The following is a 14,857-nucleotide window of genomic DNA, read 5'->3' as shown; positions in this document are numbered from 1 at the left end:
TTTTCCTTTTTTAAATGCACTAAAGGAAGTGCTTATTTTTATGTTTCTGTTACTGAGTATTTACTATTCCTCCTTTCTGTCTCCTCCCCAATATATGCCTTTTAATTTCAAACACCCTAGTGAAACTAACATTCCTATAAATATTCATTCTCCATAAGGTAAAAGGCCTGTGAGGTAGTTTGTGTGATAAAGAAGTTGCTTAGGTGGTTGCTAAGAGAAATCCTTTAGAGAATTCATAATAAATGATACAGGAAGACTTAAATTTGTTCTTTCAAAATAAAAGTATGCAAAGAGTATAGAGTAGCATAGAAAAGAGGCTAAAATGGAAATTCTGAGCTAAGATAGGTTAACACTTCCAAATAGTAGCCTCAAAGATAAATGAGAGTTGTAAGAGATGTAAAGGGAAGTAGACGTGGGGTGCCTTTCTTGTTCTCGTCCCCTTTCTCAAAGTGGGAAGACTAGGAAAATAAACCACCAAGACTGACCAACTCAAGAGGAGCTGGAATAATCCACCTGGTGTGAAACCCGCCCTGAAGCCCAGAGAACCCTTTGTGAGTGCTGAGATGGAATTAATATTGAGAAAACTACAAAGAACCAGCTGAATCTGTTTAAATGAAGTACTTGTTGAAAGAACTAAGGGTTTGTAATAAAGATGATGTTATTCAGTCACTAAGTCATGTCTGACTCTTTGCCAACCCATGAATTGCAGGATGCAAGGCTTCCCTGTCCTTCACTACCTCCCAGAGCTTGCTGAAACTCATGTCCATTGTGTCAATGATGCCATCCAACCATCTTATCCTTTGTCAGCCCCTTCTCCTGCTGCTCTCAATCTTTCCTAGCACCAGACTGTTTTTAATGAGTTGTTTCTTTGCATTAGGTAGCCAAAGTATTGGAGCTTCAGCTTCAGCCTCAGTCCTTCCAATGAGTATTTGTGGTTGATTTCCTTTAGGATTGACTTGTGGGATCTCCCTGCAGTCCAAGGGTCTCTAAAGAGTCTTCTCCAACACCACCATTTGAAAGCATCAATTCTTTAGTGCTCAGCCTTCTTTATGATCCAACTCTCACATCCATACATGACTACTGGAAAAAACCACAGCTTTGACTATATAGACCTGTGTTGGCAAAGTGATGTCTCTGCTTTTTAATACGTTGTCTAGGTTTGTCGTCAAGATTGCCAGGAGAAATATCAATAACCTCAGATATGCAGATGACACCACCCTTATGGCAGAAAGTGAAGAGGAACTAAAAAGCCTCTTGATGAAAGTGAAAGAGGAGAGTGAAAAAGTTAGGTTAAAGCTAAACATTCAGAAAACTAAGATCATGGCCTCTGGTCCCATCGCTTCATGGCAAATAGTTGGGGAAACAGTGGAGACAGTGGCTGACTTTATTTTTCTGGGCTTCAAAATCACTGCAGATGGTGACCGCAGCCATGAAATTAAAAGACGCTTACTCCTTGGAAGGAAAGTTATGACCAACCTAGACAGCATGTTAAAAAGCAGAGACATTACTTTGCCAACAAAGGTCCGTCTAGTCAAAGGTATGGTTTTTCCAGTAGTCATGTATGGATGTGAGAGTTGGACCATAAAGAAAGCTGAGCGTCAAAGAATTGATGCTTTTGAACTGTGGTGTTGGAGAAGACTCTTGAGAGTCCCTTGGACTGCAAGGAGATCCAACCAGTCCATCCTAAAGGAGATCAGTCCTGAATATTCACTGGAAGGACTGATGTTGAAGCTGAAACTCCAATACTTTGGCCACCTGATGCGAAGACCTGACTCATTGGAAAAGACCCTGATGCTGGGAAAGATTGAAGGTGGGAGAAGGGGGCAACAGAGGATGAGATAGTTGGATGGCACCACTGACTCAATGGACATGGTTTTGGGTAGACTCCGGGAGTTGGTGATGGACAGGGAAGCTTGGCATGCTGTGGTTCATGGGGTCGCAAAGAGCTGGACACGCCTGAGCGACTGAACTGAACTAGGTTTGTCATAGCTTCTCTTCCGAAGAGTCAGCATCTTTTAATTTCATGGCTATAGTCACCATACGCATTGTTTTAGGAGCCCAAGAAAATAAAATACGTCACTGTTTCCAGCTCTTCCCCATCTATCTGCCATGAAGTGATGGGGCTGGATGCCATGTTGTTTTAAGCCAGCTGTTTTACTCTCCTCTTTCACCCTCATCTACAGGCTTTTTATTCCTCTTGACTTTCTGTTAGAGTGGTATCATTTGCATATCTAAGGGTTTTGATATTTCTCCCAGCAATCTTTGGAGAAGGTCGTGGCACCCCACTCCAGTATTCTTGCCTGGGAAATCCCATGGACAGAGGAGCCTGGTTGTCTACAGTCCATGGGGTTGCAAAGAGTTGGACACGACTGAGCGACTAAGGGAACAGCATCAGCAGTCTTGGTAAAGAATAAATGTAGCGAACGTTTCTTTTAAAGTAACTTCACATTAACTTAAAAGGGAAAACTAGGAGGAAGAAAACCAGAGAAGAGCACCTAACATGCCAGAGAGAAGCAAGGAATAATTTCACTGTTGGCCCAATCTGCTCTTGGCATTGAGCTGCACACGTTTCCCCGCCATTTAGCTCGTGCCCTCCGGCTCCTCTCGTCCTCCCCTCTGCTCTCTGATGCTGGAGCCGGGTGCGCTTGGGCAGAGCTCTAGGGGGCGGAAGGTGGGGCTCACTCCTGTCCTGCTCCTCCTGGCGGCCTGGATCAGCGGCCAACAGTCAGCCCAGTGTCCTTTTCACCCCTGTGGGTCCCCAGAGCTACTTCCCTGTCCCCTCAGAGGGAGCGGCCAGAGCGGGCCGGGCTCCCTCAGAGGGCTGAGCCCCGCCGTGCGCCCCCTCTCACGCTTCTAGAGGCGGTCACCCAGCCCTCCCCTCTGGTCCCTGGCTCTAGAGCTGGTAGTCGTCCTGTTTCTGTGTTGTCTTTATGTTGCCTTTCACTTCCTTAATTCTGTGACACCTTTCAAAACAGTGCCTTACGTTACATTCTCTGTTCAAAATGACTAACAGGTCTATGTCTTCCTGATTAGCTTCTGAATGATACTACTCTTTGCATGAATAAAGTTGTAAATTAATTTTTAAAATAAATAACTGAAGCTCAATTAGGTTCAGTCCTGTGCTCACTGTTTCACGGCTGCCAGGAGGATTGCCAGAAGGTGAACCCAGAGCTTCAAGCCCCGGTCTCTCCTCATATTCCAGGACGCAGGAGGACAACCATGAGAGACGTGTGCTGCTGAATTCTAAAGAATAACTTAAGTATAAAAATTTAGAGAATAATTTAAGAAGAAAGGTATTTACCTGTCTATCCAGGTGGTTAATCCCAATCCTTATCCCTTTATTTACGCATCTATTCTTCAATTTATGTAGCCTTCATTTCTTTATGCAAGTGGGTATGTGTATTCTTTTCGAGTTCCTTTCCAAATTTCCACCCCCGTGATAGAAAAAGGACTTTCTTAAAAGATACGAATCCATAAGGAGAGTAGGTAAAAAGCACCCTGGAATACTAAGACAACCGTGGACGTCAGAAAGCAGGAGAACACGTGGGAAGAGATCAGCAGAACAGGAAAGAAAGACCCAGGCCTGCAGCTCAGAAGCCTGAAGGCAGGTTAGCCCTTGCCTCCGAACACAAGAATGGCTCAGAAATTGCTGGCGCTGGGTTTCTCAAGGGTGATTGTGATAGGGCAGGATTTTATAAAATTCTTACAGGTAGCCATTAGATCTCCAGAATCCTTTCCCCACAATTTCCAGCCCAGGGACTCCACCTCTTTACAACCCAGAAGAAAGATTAGTACCCTAACCGGCACTTAGAGTTTGGTAACACTGAGCACAGTGCGGATAGGAGGGTGGTGGGACACTGAGGCCTTCATGGCTACAGGGAGCAGCTTCAGTGAGCGTGCGTGCCCAGCAGCGCAGCGGTGTCCGACCCCGAGGACTGCAGCCCGCCAGGCTCCTCTGTCCGTGGGATTTCCCAGGCAGGAACACTGGAGTGGGCTGCCCTGCTCTCCTCCAGGGGATCCTCCCGACCCAGGGACTGAACCGTGTCTCACGGACTGGCAGGCAGACTCCTTATTGCCAGTGCCGCCTGGGAAGCCTGAGAGACTTCTGGGGAGACAGCAAACGGCGGAGGAAGGGTTTCGATGGGACAGGATTCCGAGAAGAGGGCTGGCTGGCCTTCAGGGCAGGGACTGAAGAGGTCTCTTCCTCACACGTGAGAAAAGCAAAGCTTCGTGAGAGTATTTGGAAAGGTGCCTTGGGAGAGATTATTTCTGAGAACTTGCATATTCTCTGTGTGAGGAGAGAAGGATGGGGAGCGATGTAAGTTTGAATCAGCTTTGGAGGAAATCGAGAGAGGAACACCCTTCCCCGCACCCATTTCTACCGCCCGCTACTGTTCCCTTAAAGAATGATTTTATAAATTCACATAATGCAGGTCACAGACATACGGCCCATGTGTCAAATCTACCCCAAAAGGATGTGAGCTTTTTTTAATTGGCTGCCAACATTTTGAAATATAATAACTTATTTTAAAAAAGATCGAGGGCATCTCTTTTAAAGACCAGATGGTCCTACAGCACATTGCGGAGTGGAGTGAGGTGGTGGCAAGTTTCTTAGATGGGGTAGATATTCTATAGTCTGACACCAACTATGTGACCTTTCTTACCTGGAAGCCATTTGGGTTTGACATCCTGATAAAATATCTGTCTTTTGAGTATGATTAAGTCACTTGTGCAAAACTGCGGTAGGGTTATTTATCATTTTTAGATAAGTCGTGTAAGGTATCATAAGAGCCCCAATCTGTTACTCTACCCCTAGACTGGGAGTGTCGGAAGAGGTGAAACGACATTTAGAAATGACTCCCGACGGGAAGGATCCCTCCAGTTAGTGCTTCTAGGACCACAAGTCCATTCTCGTGACCTCACCTGGCAAAGTAAAATCACCATCATGCAGAAGGCTACAGTGGTGTCCCCTAGAGATTATGTCATTGGATTGCACTCTAGCTTCTCAGATGGTGAAGAGCCTGCCTGCCAGGGCAGGAGACATAAGATACGTGGGCTCGATCCCTGGGTCGGGAAGATCCCCCAGAGGAGGGCACAGCAGCCCACTCCACTATTCTCACCCAGAGAATCCCATAGACCAGAGGTGGCTGGTGGGCCATGGTCCATAGGGTTGCAAAGAGCCTGACACAACTCAAGCGACTTAATACGCACATACGCAAGCTTCTGACATGTGGTTAGACTTGGCATAGATTGACCATGAAATACAAATATGTAAGGTTCCAAGCAGGAGCCTTACATATTTCATTAGTGTCATGGTTATTATAGGAGTACTGATTGATGTTCATCCCATTTTAAGAAATAGTTCTTATTTGTGACTCATTAACAATTTGCATAATCATTATAGGCAATATACGATTATATGCAATAATCGTGTCTGTCTAACTCTTCAGTGAATGTCAGTACTCTGAGAATCGTTATGTGTATGATCATGAGATAAGAATCAGTTAGCTCTAGCCACATTCTCGAAAACATTTTACTAGTGAAACACGTCACTCAAATATGATCAAGTGCTAACTGTTCTTTTAGGACTAAGCTATGACTATTAAAGAACCTGCACCAGGATAAACTCCTTTCTAAGAAATTACATTTAATTAAGAATTTTTCCCTAACCTGCAGCTTTCTTGGTCTCTTTCATGCAGCGAATTCTGGCATATGGACCTCGGTTGCAGGCTAGGTCATTTTCTTCTCTAGGGAGACTTCTTCGGCCCTAGGAGGAAGCTCATAAGGTCTGGTCTGCTTGTGCAGCTTCTCTTCCCTTCTCTTCATTATCTCTCTCAGGCGGTTTTGCTCCTGCAACTCCTTATCTTTCCGTTCTTCAGCCTCACATATCGCGTCTTCCTTCTGCCGCGTCTTCCGCTCTTCCTGCCACTGTTACAGAGAGAAGGTGTTGTTCACATACGATTTTCCATGAAAACAGTAGATCAGTTCACTCAGCGAGTCAGTCCTCACGCTGCGGAGTAGCAGCAGCGTGCAAGGCCCCTGAGTGTCCGCTCAGCAGTTCAGTGTCTGTCCCGTGCCTTGCACATCAGGGACCCTTGCTAACGTTCAGCTGGCTCGGCAGGACACTTGCAGGGCAGCTGCGTGCTTTGGCTTACTGTCGGTCCTACAGGCTCCACCTTCCCTCCCCCATTCAGGTTGGTAATTTTAAGCCAAGAAATTGAGCAATTATGAAAAATTGACCAGAAAAGTAGATTTATAGTCCAGAGATCTTGATTTGCAGGTAGACTCAGTCATTCACTATCTTTAAAACCTTGAACAATTAACGGAATCATACAGCTACATTCTTCTTATTGGTAAATGTTTTACAGACTTGTAAGGATTAAATTAACTACTGTAAGAGCATTTGTAAAGTGTGAGATATTAGTACAAAGCACTATAGTTATAGCTATTTCAAAGGAAATGTATATAGATGAATACTTTTAAAAAATGTGATATTCAGAGAAACTTCGATAAACCTCTACAGGTTAGTACTGTGAAACTACTATTTGATTAGGCCAGCCACAGATCAAACAATTTGGACCCTATCCATTCTCAAACATATTTTCCAGAAAGGATGGCCTTGCCCGTCTGTAGAAAAACCGATGGCGGCGCATGCTTAGACACTGCTTACACCCTTGGAAGGAAGAAAAGATGGCGGCTCTTGGGAGGCATTTCCTGGCCTCCTCTCCATCACTCAGAACAGCGTCCCCTGTATCTTTAGGCCAGTGTGCTTAATCACAGACTGGCTAAAGTCTTTCGACTCTTTCAAGGGTACAGAACGATAGGGAAAAGATTTTTACTCTGTTGTTAAAGCGACCCTATATATGTGCGCATGTATACACTGGCAACCTGCTGTCTTCTGTAGTGTAGTCCAGATAATCCAAGCGAATGGCAAAATTATAGCTGCTGCAGTTGACGAGCTATTAGGAATTATAGTGATAATGCCTTGTACATATGATATGTTGGTGTAGCATAAATGTTATCAGTGAATAAAATAGCAATACTATAGCTCTCATTTTGTAATTCTAGGATATCATTCAGTTTCCAAACCCCAATACTTATGGCTGTTGCTACAGTGCCTTAAGTATTTACTCTGTGAATAAATAACTACTTAGTGGGATCAGTATATGAAATAACCACTTATTCTTTCTCAAAATATCACTAATAAAAGGAATGTAAGAAATCAACCATGGGAATATAAACACAATCTGAGAAATAATACACAACTGGTGATAAAATTAATTTAAACACATTCTGCATAGTATTGAATCCCCATTATATTAAAAGAAAAAGCAAAGTATAGGTATTCTACTTACATAAGTAACTCTATATAAGTAACTTATAAGTATATAAGTAACTCTACTCCTAAAAAGAAGCAGTCATAAATGATTTGGCAAGAAATCACTGATTATAGTTCAGTGGATTAAAACCTGTTCAATGGCCTTGCCTTGTGACTGCTTGTTTAACTGATACAAAGAACAGAATGATTAAAGTCTTCTAATACTCCAGGAGCAAAGAATGGTCACTGAAAAACCTGAGTCAAAAGATTTTTGCTCTTTCATTAAAAATACACTACAGAAGAAATCAGTGTTCAGTGTTCAACATCAGATTCCTATCACACACTCACAAAAATCGGTACTAACTCAGGAGACAGAATAAGGCTAGTATTTTATAAGTGAAAGAAAGCCAAACCTTCTGCACCCCAGTGAAGGCACTGAAATATATAGGCAGTGCAGTGAGATGTAATTCAATTTGGCAAATCTCAATCAAAACGTAATCTACTTTTGAGTTCCATGATCAGTGTTTCCATCTCAGAACTACACTTTCTGATTAAAAATGCCTTTAAAGAACAAAGCTTTTCCTGCTAGTTTAAGAAAATCAAACTTACGTGATGGTCAATGATTCTTGCCAACTCTCTGTCTGCCCTGGTGAAAAAATCTGGATAAGGAAACAAAGGAGCTTCTGCCACAGAAGAATATTCCCTTCAAAAGAGCACAAGAACAGATCCATATCAGGTACAGATACTCTTCCACCCTGGAATATACAGCTTTGCAAATCACCATTGTTATGCATTTTGATTCTATATTGCTAACATGGAAGACTTACTCTGTATAGAAAATTAAATATTAGTTTTTAGTTTCTGTAAACCATTTGGGTTATTAAAACTGACAGTTTTGATGATAAGGTATGGCATACAGAATGAGAACAAGAAGATAATAAAAAGGCAACCTCTCCTAGGAGATATAAATACTTTAGCTAGTCAGTAGTGAATGAGATACCCACCCCAGTGTTCTTGCCTGGAGAACCCCAGGGACAGAGGAGCCTGGTGGGCTGCCGTCTCTGGGGCCACACAGAGTCGGACACGACTGAAGCGACTCAGCAGCAGCAGCAGCAGCAGCAGCAGCAGCAGCAGTGAACGAGATGCTCTGAAAGGCTTCAGGAAGCCTGAAGTAGACTGTGCCCGCTGGGGAGATGAAAATGCCCCTCCCTGTACACAGCCCCATGACCTTGAAAGTTCTGGTGGAATTCTAAGCCTAAGAATTTGATTGTAGATCTACCAAAAAAAAATGCTATAACTTCAATATTTCTTTCAAGTCTTTATATTACTAAGTGTGGAACTGCAGTAGACTTTAGCAACAGCTCAGTGCAAGTGCTGGCAGTACAAAGCTGGGCCCTCGACTGGTGGAGATTTAGCATTAAACATTCCACATCATAATTATATTATTGAATTTATTATCAAAAAACTACTGTGAGTGCAGAAATATGTTATGCAACAAAATGGTGGTAGAGAGTATGGTTTTAAAGGAGAGAAAATAGGTTTAAAGGAGAGGCTCTTAGGAAAGGGTCTATGGAGAGAGATAGCTGGTGAAAATTTCCGTATTCAAAATGCCTGATCAGTTTTGAAGACTGTAGTGTCTAGTGAGCATTTCTCAAGCTGTTGCCTCTGCCCTTGTGGCGTCCTCTCTCCTGCCACTGGGTTGCTTCATGCTGTACTAGGTGTTCCTCAAATCCTTGCATTCATCTTCATCTCCACGATTATTTTCCTTATCGAAACAATTATGTCTTTCCTGGACTAAGACCTCCTTGTTTATAATCTCTGCATCCACCATGCCTTACTATTTTTATTCTTGTCTCTATAGAGTAGCCAGATTTTTTTTTTTTTTCCAAAATACAAAATGGATCACGTCAATCCCTGGCTTCAAACTCTTCAGTAAATCCCCAGTAGCTTTAGAATGAAGATTACATCTCTTGGGACTTCCTGGTGGTCCAGTGGCTAAGACTCCATGCTCCCACGCAGGGGGCCTGGGCTCAATCCTTGGTTGGGGAACTAGATCCCACATGCTGCAACTAAAAATAAGATCCTGCATGCTGCAATGAAGACCTGGCACAGCAAAATAAATAAAACCAATTGTGTTTTTTTTTTTGAAAGATTTAACTTATTTTTTTATTTTTTATTTTTTATTTTTTTACTTTACAGTACTGTATTGGTTTTGCCATATTATTTTTAAAGATGATATTTCTTGTTGAAGAGGCTGAAGTAGGCTGTGCATTTGTCTCAGCGGCTGGCCTGGCTCCTCCAGACGTGTCCTCTCCCTCTTGGCCGGGGTCCATGCGTTCCTAACACATGGGCTTTCCTGCAGCTGCTGCGGTGTGTTCTGCTCATGTGTGCACGCTGTCGCCCCTTTCTGCAAAGTCCTTTCCCCCCTCCTCTCTGCTGCAGTGCTCAGTTCAGTTCAGCCGCTCAGTCGTGTCCAATTCTCCGCGACCCCATGGACTGCAGCACGCCAGCCCTCCCTGTCCATCAGCAACTCCCAGAGTCCACCCAAACCCATGTCCATTGAGTTGGTGATGCCATCCAACCATCTCATCCTCTGTCATCCCCTTCTCCTCCTGCCCTCAATCTTTCCCAGCATCAGGGTCTTTTCCAGGGAGTCAGGTCTTCGCATCAGTTGGCCAAAGTATTGGAGTTTCAGCTTCAGCATCAGTCCTTCCAAGGAACACTCAGGACTGATCTCCTTTAGGATAGACTGGTTGGATCTCCTTGCAGTCCAAGGGACTCTCAAGAGTCTTCTCCAACACCACAGTTCAAAAGCATCAATTCTTCAGCACTCAGCTTTCCTTATAGTCCAACTTTCACATCCACACATGACCACTGGAAAAACCATAGCCTTGACTAGACGGACCTTTGTTCGCAAAGTAATGTCTCTGCTTTTGAATATGCTGTCTAGGTTGGTCATAATTTTCCTTCCAAGGAGTGAGCATCTTTTAATTTTATGGCTGCAATCACCATCTGCCGTGATTTTGGAGCCCCAAAAAATAAAGTCTGACACTGTTTCTCCATCGATTTGCAGTGAAGTGATGGGACCAGATGCCATGATCTTCGTTTTCTGAATGTTGAGCTTTAAGCCAACTTTTTCACTCTCCTCTTTCACTTTCATCAAGAGGCTTTTTAGTTCCTCTTCACTTTCTGCCATAAGGGTGGTATCACCTGCATATGTGAGGTTATTGATATTTCTCCTGGCAATCTTGATTTCAGCTTGTGCTTCTTCCAGCCCAGTATTTCTCATGATGTACCCTGCATAGAAGTTAATAAGCAGGGTGACAATATACAGCCTTGATGTACTCCTTTCCTATTTGGAACCAGTCTGGTGTTCCATGTCCAGTTCTAACTGTTGCTTCCTGACCTGCATACAGGTTTCTCAAGAGACAGGTCAGAAGGTCTGGTGTTCCCATCTCTTTCAGAATTTTCCACAGTTTATTGTGATCCACACAGTCAAAGGCTTTGGCATAGTCAATAAAGCAGAAATAGATGTTTCTCTGGAACTCTCTTGCTTTTTTGATGATCCAGTGGATGTTGGCAATTTGACCTCTGGATCCTCTGCCTTTTCTAAAACCAGCTTGAACATCTGGAAGTTCACGGTTCACGTATTGCTGAAGCCTGGCTTGGAGGATTTTGAGCATGACTTTACCAGCGTGTGAGGTGAGTGCATTAACTAGCTGCAGTGTTAGTTAATGCTTACTTATCCTTCATCTTCTCAGTTCAAGCCCAGTAACCACAGCTGTCAATCCACCATGGGCCTCTCCTTCATCATGCTTATCTCAGTTGTAACTTGACATTTATCTGTGTGCCTCTATGAGTTTTATTTTCTTGACTAAATATGAGCTGCATGATTGTGGACACTATTGTTTGCTAATCGTTGTCTCCAGAGTGCCCAACCCTGGCCATAAAGCCGAGTCAACCACACAGCACTCTATGTCAGCAGAACAGTGCCCAGTACAGCGAGAAGATGGCAGCCTCAGGAGGTAAGTCATCAGAGTGGAGCTAATACCAGGGATTCATAGGAAAACAGCTCACGTGACATGTGACCAGGGAAAATATATGGAAACCTCTCCAAACTCATGAGATTCACAAGTATCGCGGAGCAGAAGAGCAGATAGAGGCCCTCATCATGCTATTGAAATATTAAAGAAAAATGTGATTCTAGAATACTGGTGAGTTAGAGGGAACCTGGGGGCTGAGACCTGGGATAACTATATCTATCCAGTAAACTCTGGGCACTTCAGATATTCAAAGAATTGTGCTAAATGCTGTGAAAACATAAACGAGACAAGACTTTTAAAATCATTCAGGTTAAAGGTACTCAAGTAAGTTGCCTCAAATTCCTTCTTGGATTATTACAGTTTACATTAAAGAGATGCATCAATAAAAACAATGTTAGAAAGTCTTTAAAATGGGAAGATTAGATGAATACGCTTGTGCATCTGTGCTTTCTAGTTACCTCAGTTGAATAGTTTGTACTGGAAAAGAAAAATGCATAAAAAACTGTAATACAACATGAGACAATAAAATGCAAGTCAACGTGACGAATGAGAGATAAATATTCAATGACATAAACAGAAGAATGCAGGAAAATTGTTAAGAAACAGGTTCTGCACTCAGATCTCTAGGCAAATTTTCATCTTGCCACTTAGTATTAATTAATCACTCAGTTCCTCAGTGTCTCCATTTTTAACATAAAAAATAGTGCCTTCTTTTTATGTATTATTAAGATTAAAATGGAATAATGCATAAAGCACCTATGACGGGGCAAACACTAAACACGTTTTGGCTATACCATTCTCTGATAATGTCATTATCAGAAAAATTGAGGGGACTAAGCCATGGTTTTTCAATGATACTGAAAGAGATGAGAGTGAAATAAGTGAGAAAGTAATGGAAGATAAAGCAATTAGTTCACTTCAGTTCAATCGCTCAGTCGTGTCCGACTCCTTGTGACCCCATGGACGGCAGCACGCCAGGCCTCCTTGTCCATCACCAACTCCTGGAGTTCACTCAGGCTCATGTCCATTGAGTCGGTGATGCCATCCAGCCATCTCATCCTCTGTCATCCCCTTCTCCTCCCACCTTCAGTCTTTCCCAGCATCAGGGTCTTTTCAAATGAGTCAGCTGTTTGCATCAGGTGGCCAAAGTATTGGAGCTTCAGCTTCAGTATCAGTCCTTTCAAAGAATATTCAGAACTGATTTCCTTAATGATTGACAGCTTTTATCTCCTTGCAGTCCAAGGACTCTCAAGAGACTTGCCAACACCACAGTTTAAAAACATCAATTCGTTGGTTCTCAGCTTTCTTCATGGTCCAACTCTCACGTCCATACATGACTACTGGAAAAACCATAGCCTTGACTACACAGACCTTTGTTAGCAAAGCAATGTCTCTGCTTTTTAACATGCTGTCTAGGTTGGTGATAGCTTTTCTTCCAAGGAGCATGCATCTTTTAATTTCAAGGCTTCAGTCACCATCTGCAGTGATTTTGGAACCCCCCAAAATAAAGTTTCTCACTATTTCCATTGTTTCCCCATCTATTTGCCATGAAGTGATGGGACCAGGTGCCATGATCTTCATTTTTTGAATGTTGAGTTTTAAGCCAACTTCTTCACTTTCCTCCTCCACTTTCATCAAGAGGCTCTTTAATTCTTTTCACTTTATGCCATAAGGGTGGTGTCCTCTGCATATCTGAGGTTATTGATCTATTTCCTGGCAATCTTGATTCCAGCTTGTGCTACATCTAGCCTGGCATTTCTCATGATGTACTCTGCATATAAGTTAAATAAGCAGGGTGACAATATACAGCCTTGATGTACTCGTTTTCCTATTTGGAACCAGTCCATTGTTCCATGTCCAGTTCTAACCGTTGCTTCTTGACCTGCATATGGATTTATAGGAGGCAGGTCAGGTGGTCTGGTATTCCCATCTCTGAGAATTTTCCACAGTTTGTTGTGATCCACACAGTCAAATGTTTTGCATAGTCAATGAAGCAGAAGATGTTTTTCTGGAATTCTCTTGCTTTTTTTACATGCTCCAACAGATGTTGGCAATTTGATCTCTGATTCCCCTGCCTTTTCTAAAACCAGCTTGAACATCTGGAGGTTCATGGTTCACGTACTGCTGAAGCCTGGCTTGGAGAATTTTGAGCATTACTTTACTAGGGCGTGAGATGAGTGCAATTGTGTGGTAGTTTGAGCATTCTTTTGCATTGCCTTTCTTAGGGATTAGAATGAAAACTGACCTTTTCCAGTCCTGTGGCCACTGCTGAGTTTTCCAAATTTGCTGGCACATTGAGTGCACCACTTTCACAGCATCATCTTTTAGGGTTTGAAATAGTTCAGCTGGAATCTCATCACCTCCACTAGCTTTGTTCATAGTGATGCTTCCTAAGGCCCATTTGACTTCACATTCCAGGATGTCTGGCTCTAGGTGAGTGATCACACCATCGTGATTATCTGGGTCATGAAGATCACTTTTGTACAGTTCTTCTGTGTATTCCTGCCACCTCTTCTTAATATCTTCTGCTTCTGTTAGATCCATACTGCTTCTGTCCTTTATTGTGCTCATCTTTGCATGAAATGTTTCCTTGGTATTCTAATTTTCTTTAAGATTATACAGTGGAAGTGACAAATAGATCCAAGTCATTAGATCTTGTAAACAGAGTGCCTGAAGAACTATGGACGGAGGTTCATAACGTTGTACAGGCGGCCATGATCAAAACCATCCCCAAGAAAAAGAATGCAATATGGTGAAATGGTTGTCTGGGGAAGCCTTAGAAATATCTGGGAAAAGAAGAGAAGTTAAAGGCAAAGGAGAAAAGGAAAGATATATCCATGTGAATGCAGAGTTCCAAAGAATAGCAAGGAGAGATAAGAAAGCGTTCCACAGCAATCAATGCAAAGACATAGAGGAAAACAACAGAACGGGAAAGACTAGAGATCTCTTCAAGAAAATTGGAGATACCAAGGGAACATTTAATGCAAAGATGGGCTCAATAAAGGACAGAAAACAATTAAGATGAGGCTTAAATGAGATGCACACTTCAAATGTTTGGAATTTAATGGGAAGTACTGAAAAACCTATCTGGAAAGATGGTGTCTTAAAATCCTAAGCTTGTCAAAACAAAGTGGAATAAATTGGCAGTCTTAAAATTGGCATTTTCTCTGGTATACTTCATGGCATTTGGTCCCATCACTTCATGGCAAATAGATGGGGAAACAATGGAAACAGCGACAGACTTTATTATTTTGGACTCCAAGATCACTGCAGATGATGACTGCAGCCATGAAATTAAAGGAGACTTGCTCCTTGGAAGTAAAGTTATGACCAACCTAGATATCATATTAAAACGCAGAGACATTACTTTGTCAACAAAGATCCATCTAGTCAAAGCTTTGGTTTTTCCAGTAGTCATGTATGGAAGTGAGAGTTGGACTATAAAGGAAGTTGAGCACCAATGAACTGATGCTTTTGAACTGATGCTTGTGTGATG

The 14,857-nt window shown here is 42.6% G+C and overlaps 1 protein-coding gene across 1 annotated transcript in view; it reads right to left on the bottom strand.

Annotated features, from left to right (window-relative positions):
• TMEM232 (transmembrane protein 232) overlaps positions 5,603-14,857 on the bottom strand; it is a 258,845-nt gene continuing 249,590 nt past the window's right edge. Inside the window, exons 13-14 of the mRNA XM_013965812.2 lie at positions 7,928-8,021; positions 5,603-5,928 (exon numbers count right to left, since the gene is read on the bottom strand). Of these exons, the coding sequence (XP_013821266.2) occupies positions 5,731-5,928; positions 7,928-8,021 (292 nt within the window). The 3' untranslated portion in view covers positions 5,603-5,730. The remainder of the gene's footprint in view (positions 5,929-7,927; positions 8,022-14,857) is intronic.

The sequence above is a fragment of the Capra hircus genome, chromosome 7 (genome assembly GCF_001704415.2).
Source record: "Capra hircus breed San Clemente chromosome 7, ASM170441v1, whole genome shotgun sequence".
NCBI classification, from domain to species: Eukaryota; Metazoa; Chordata; class Mammalia; order Artiodactyla; family Bovidae; genus Capra; species Capra hircus.
The sequence above is the reverse complement of the archived record's forward strand: the minus strand, read 5'-3'. Positions and strand labels throughout refer to the sequence as shown.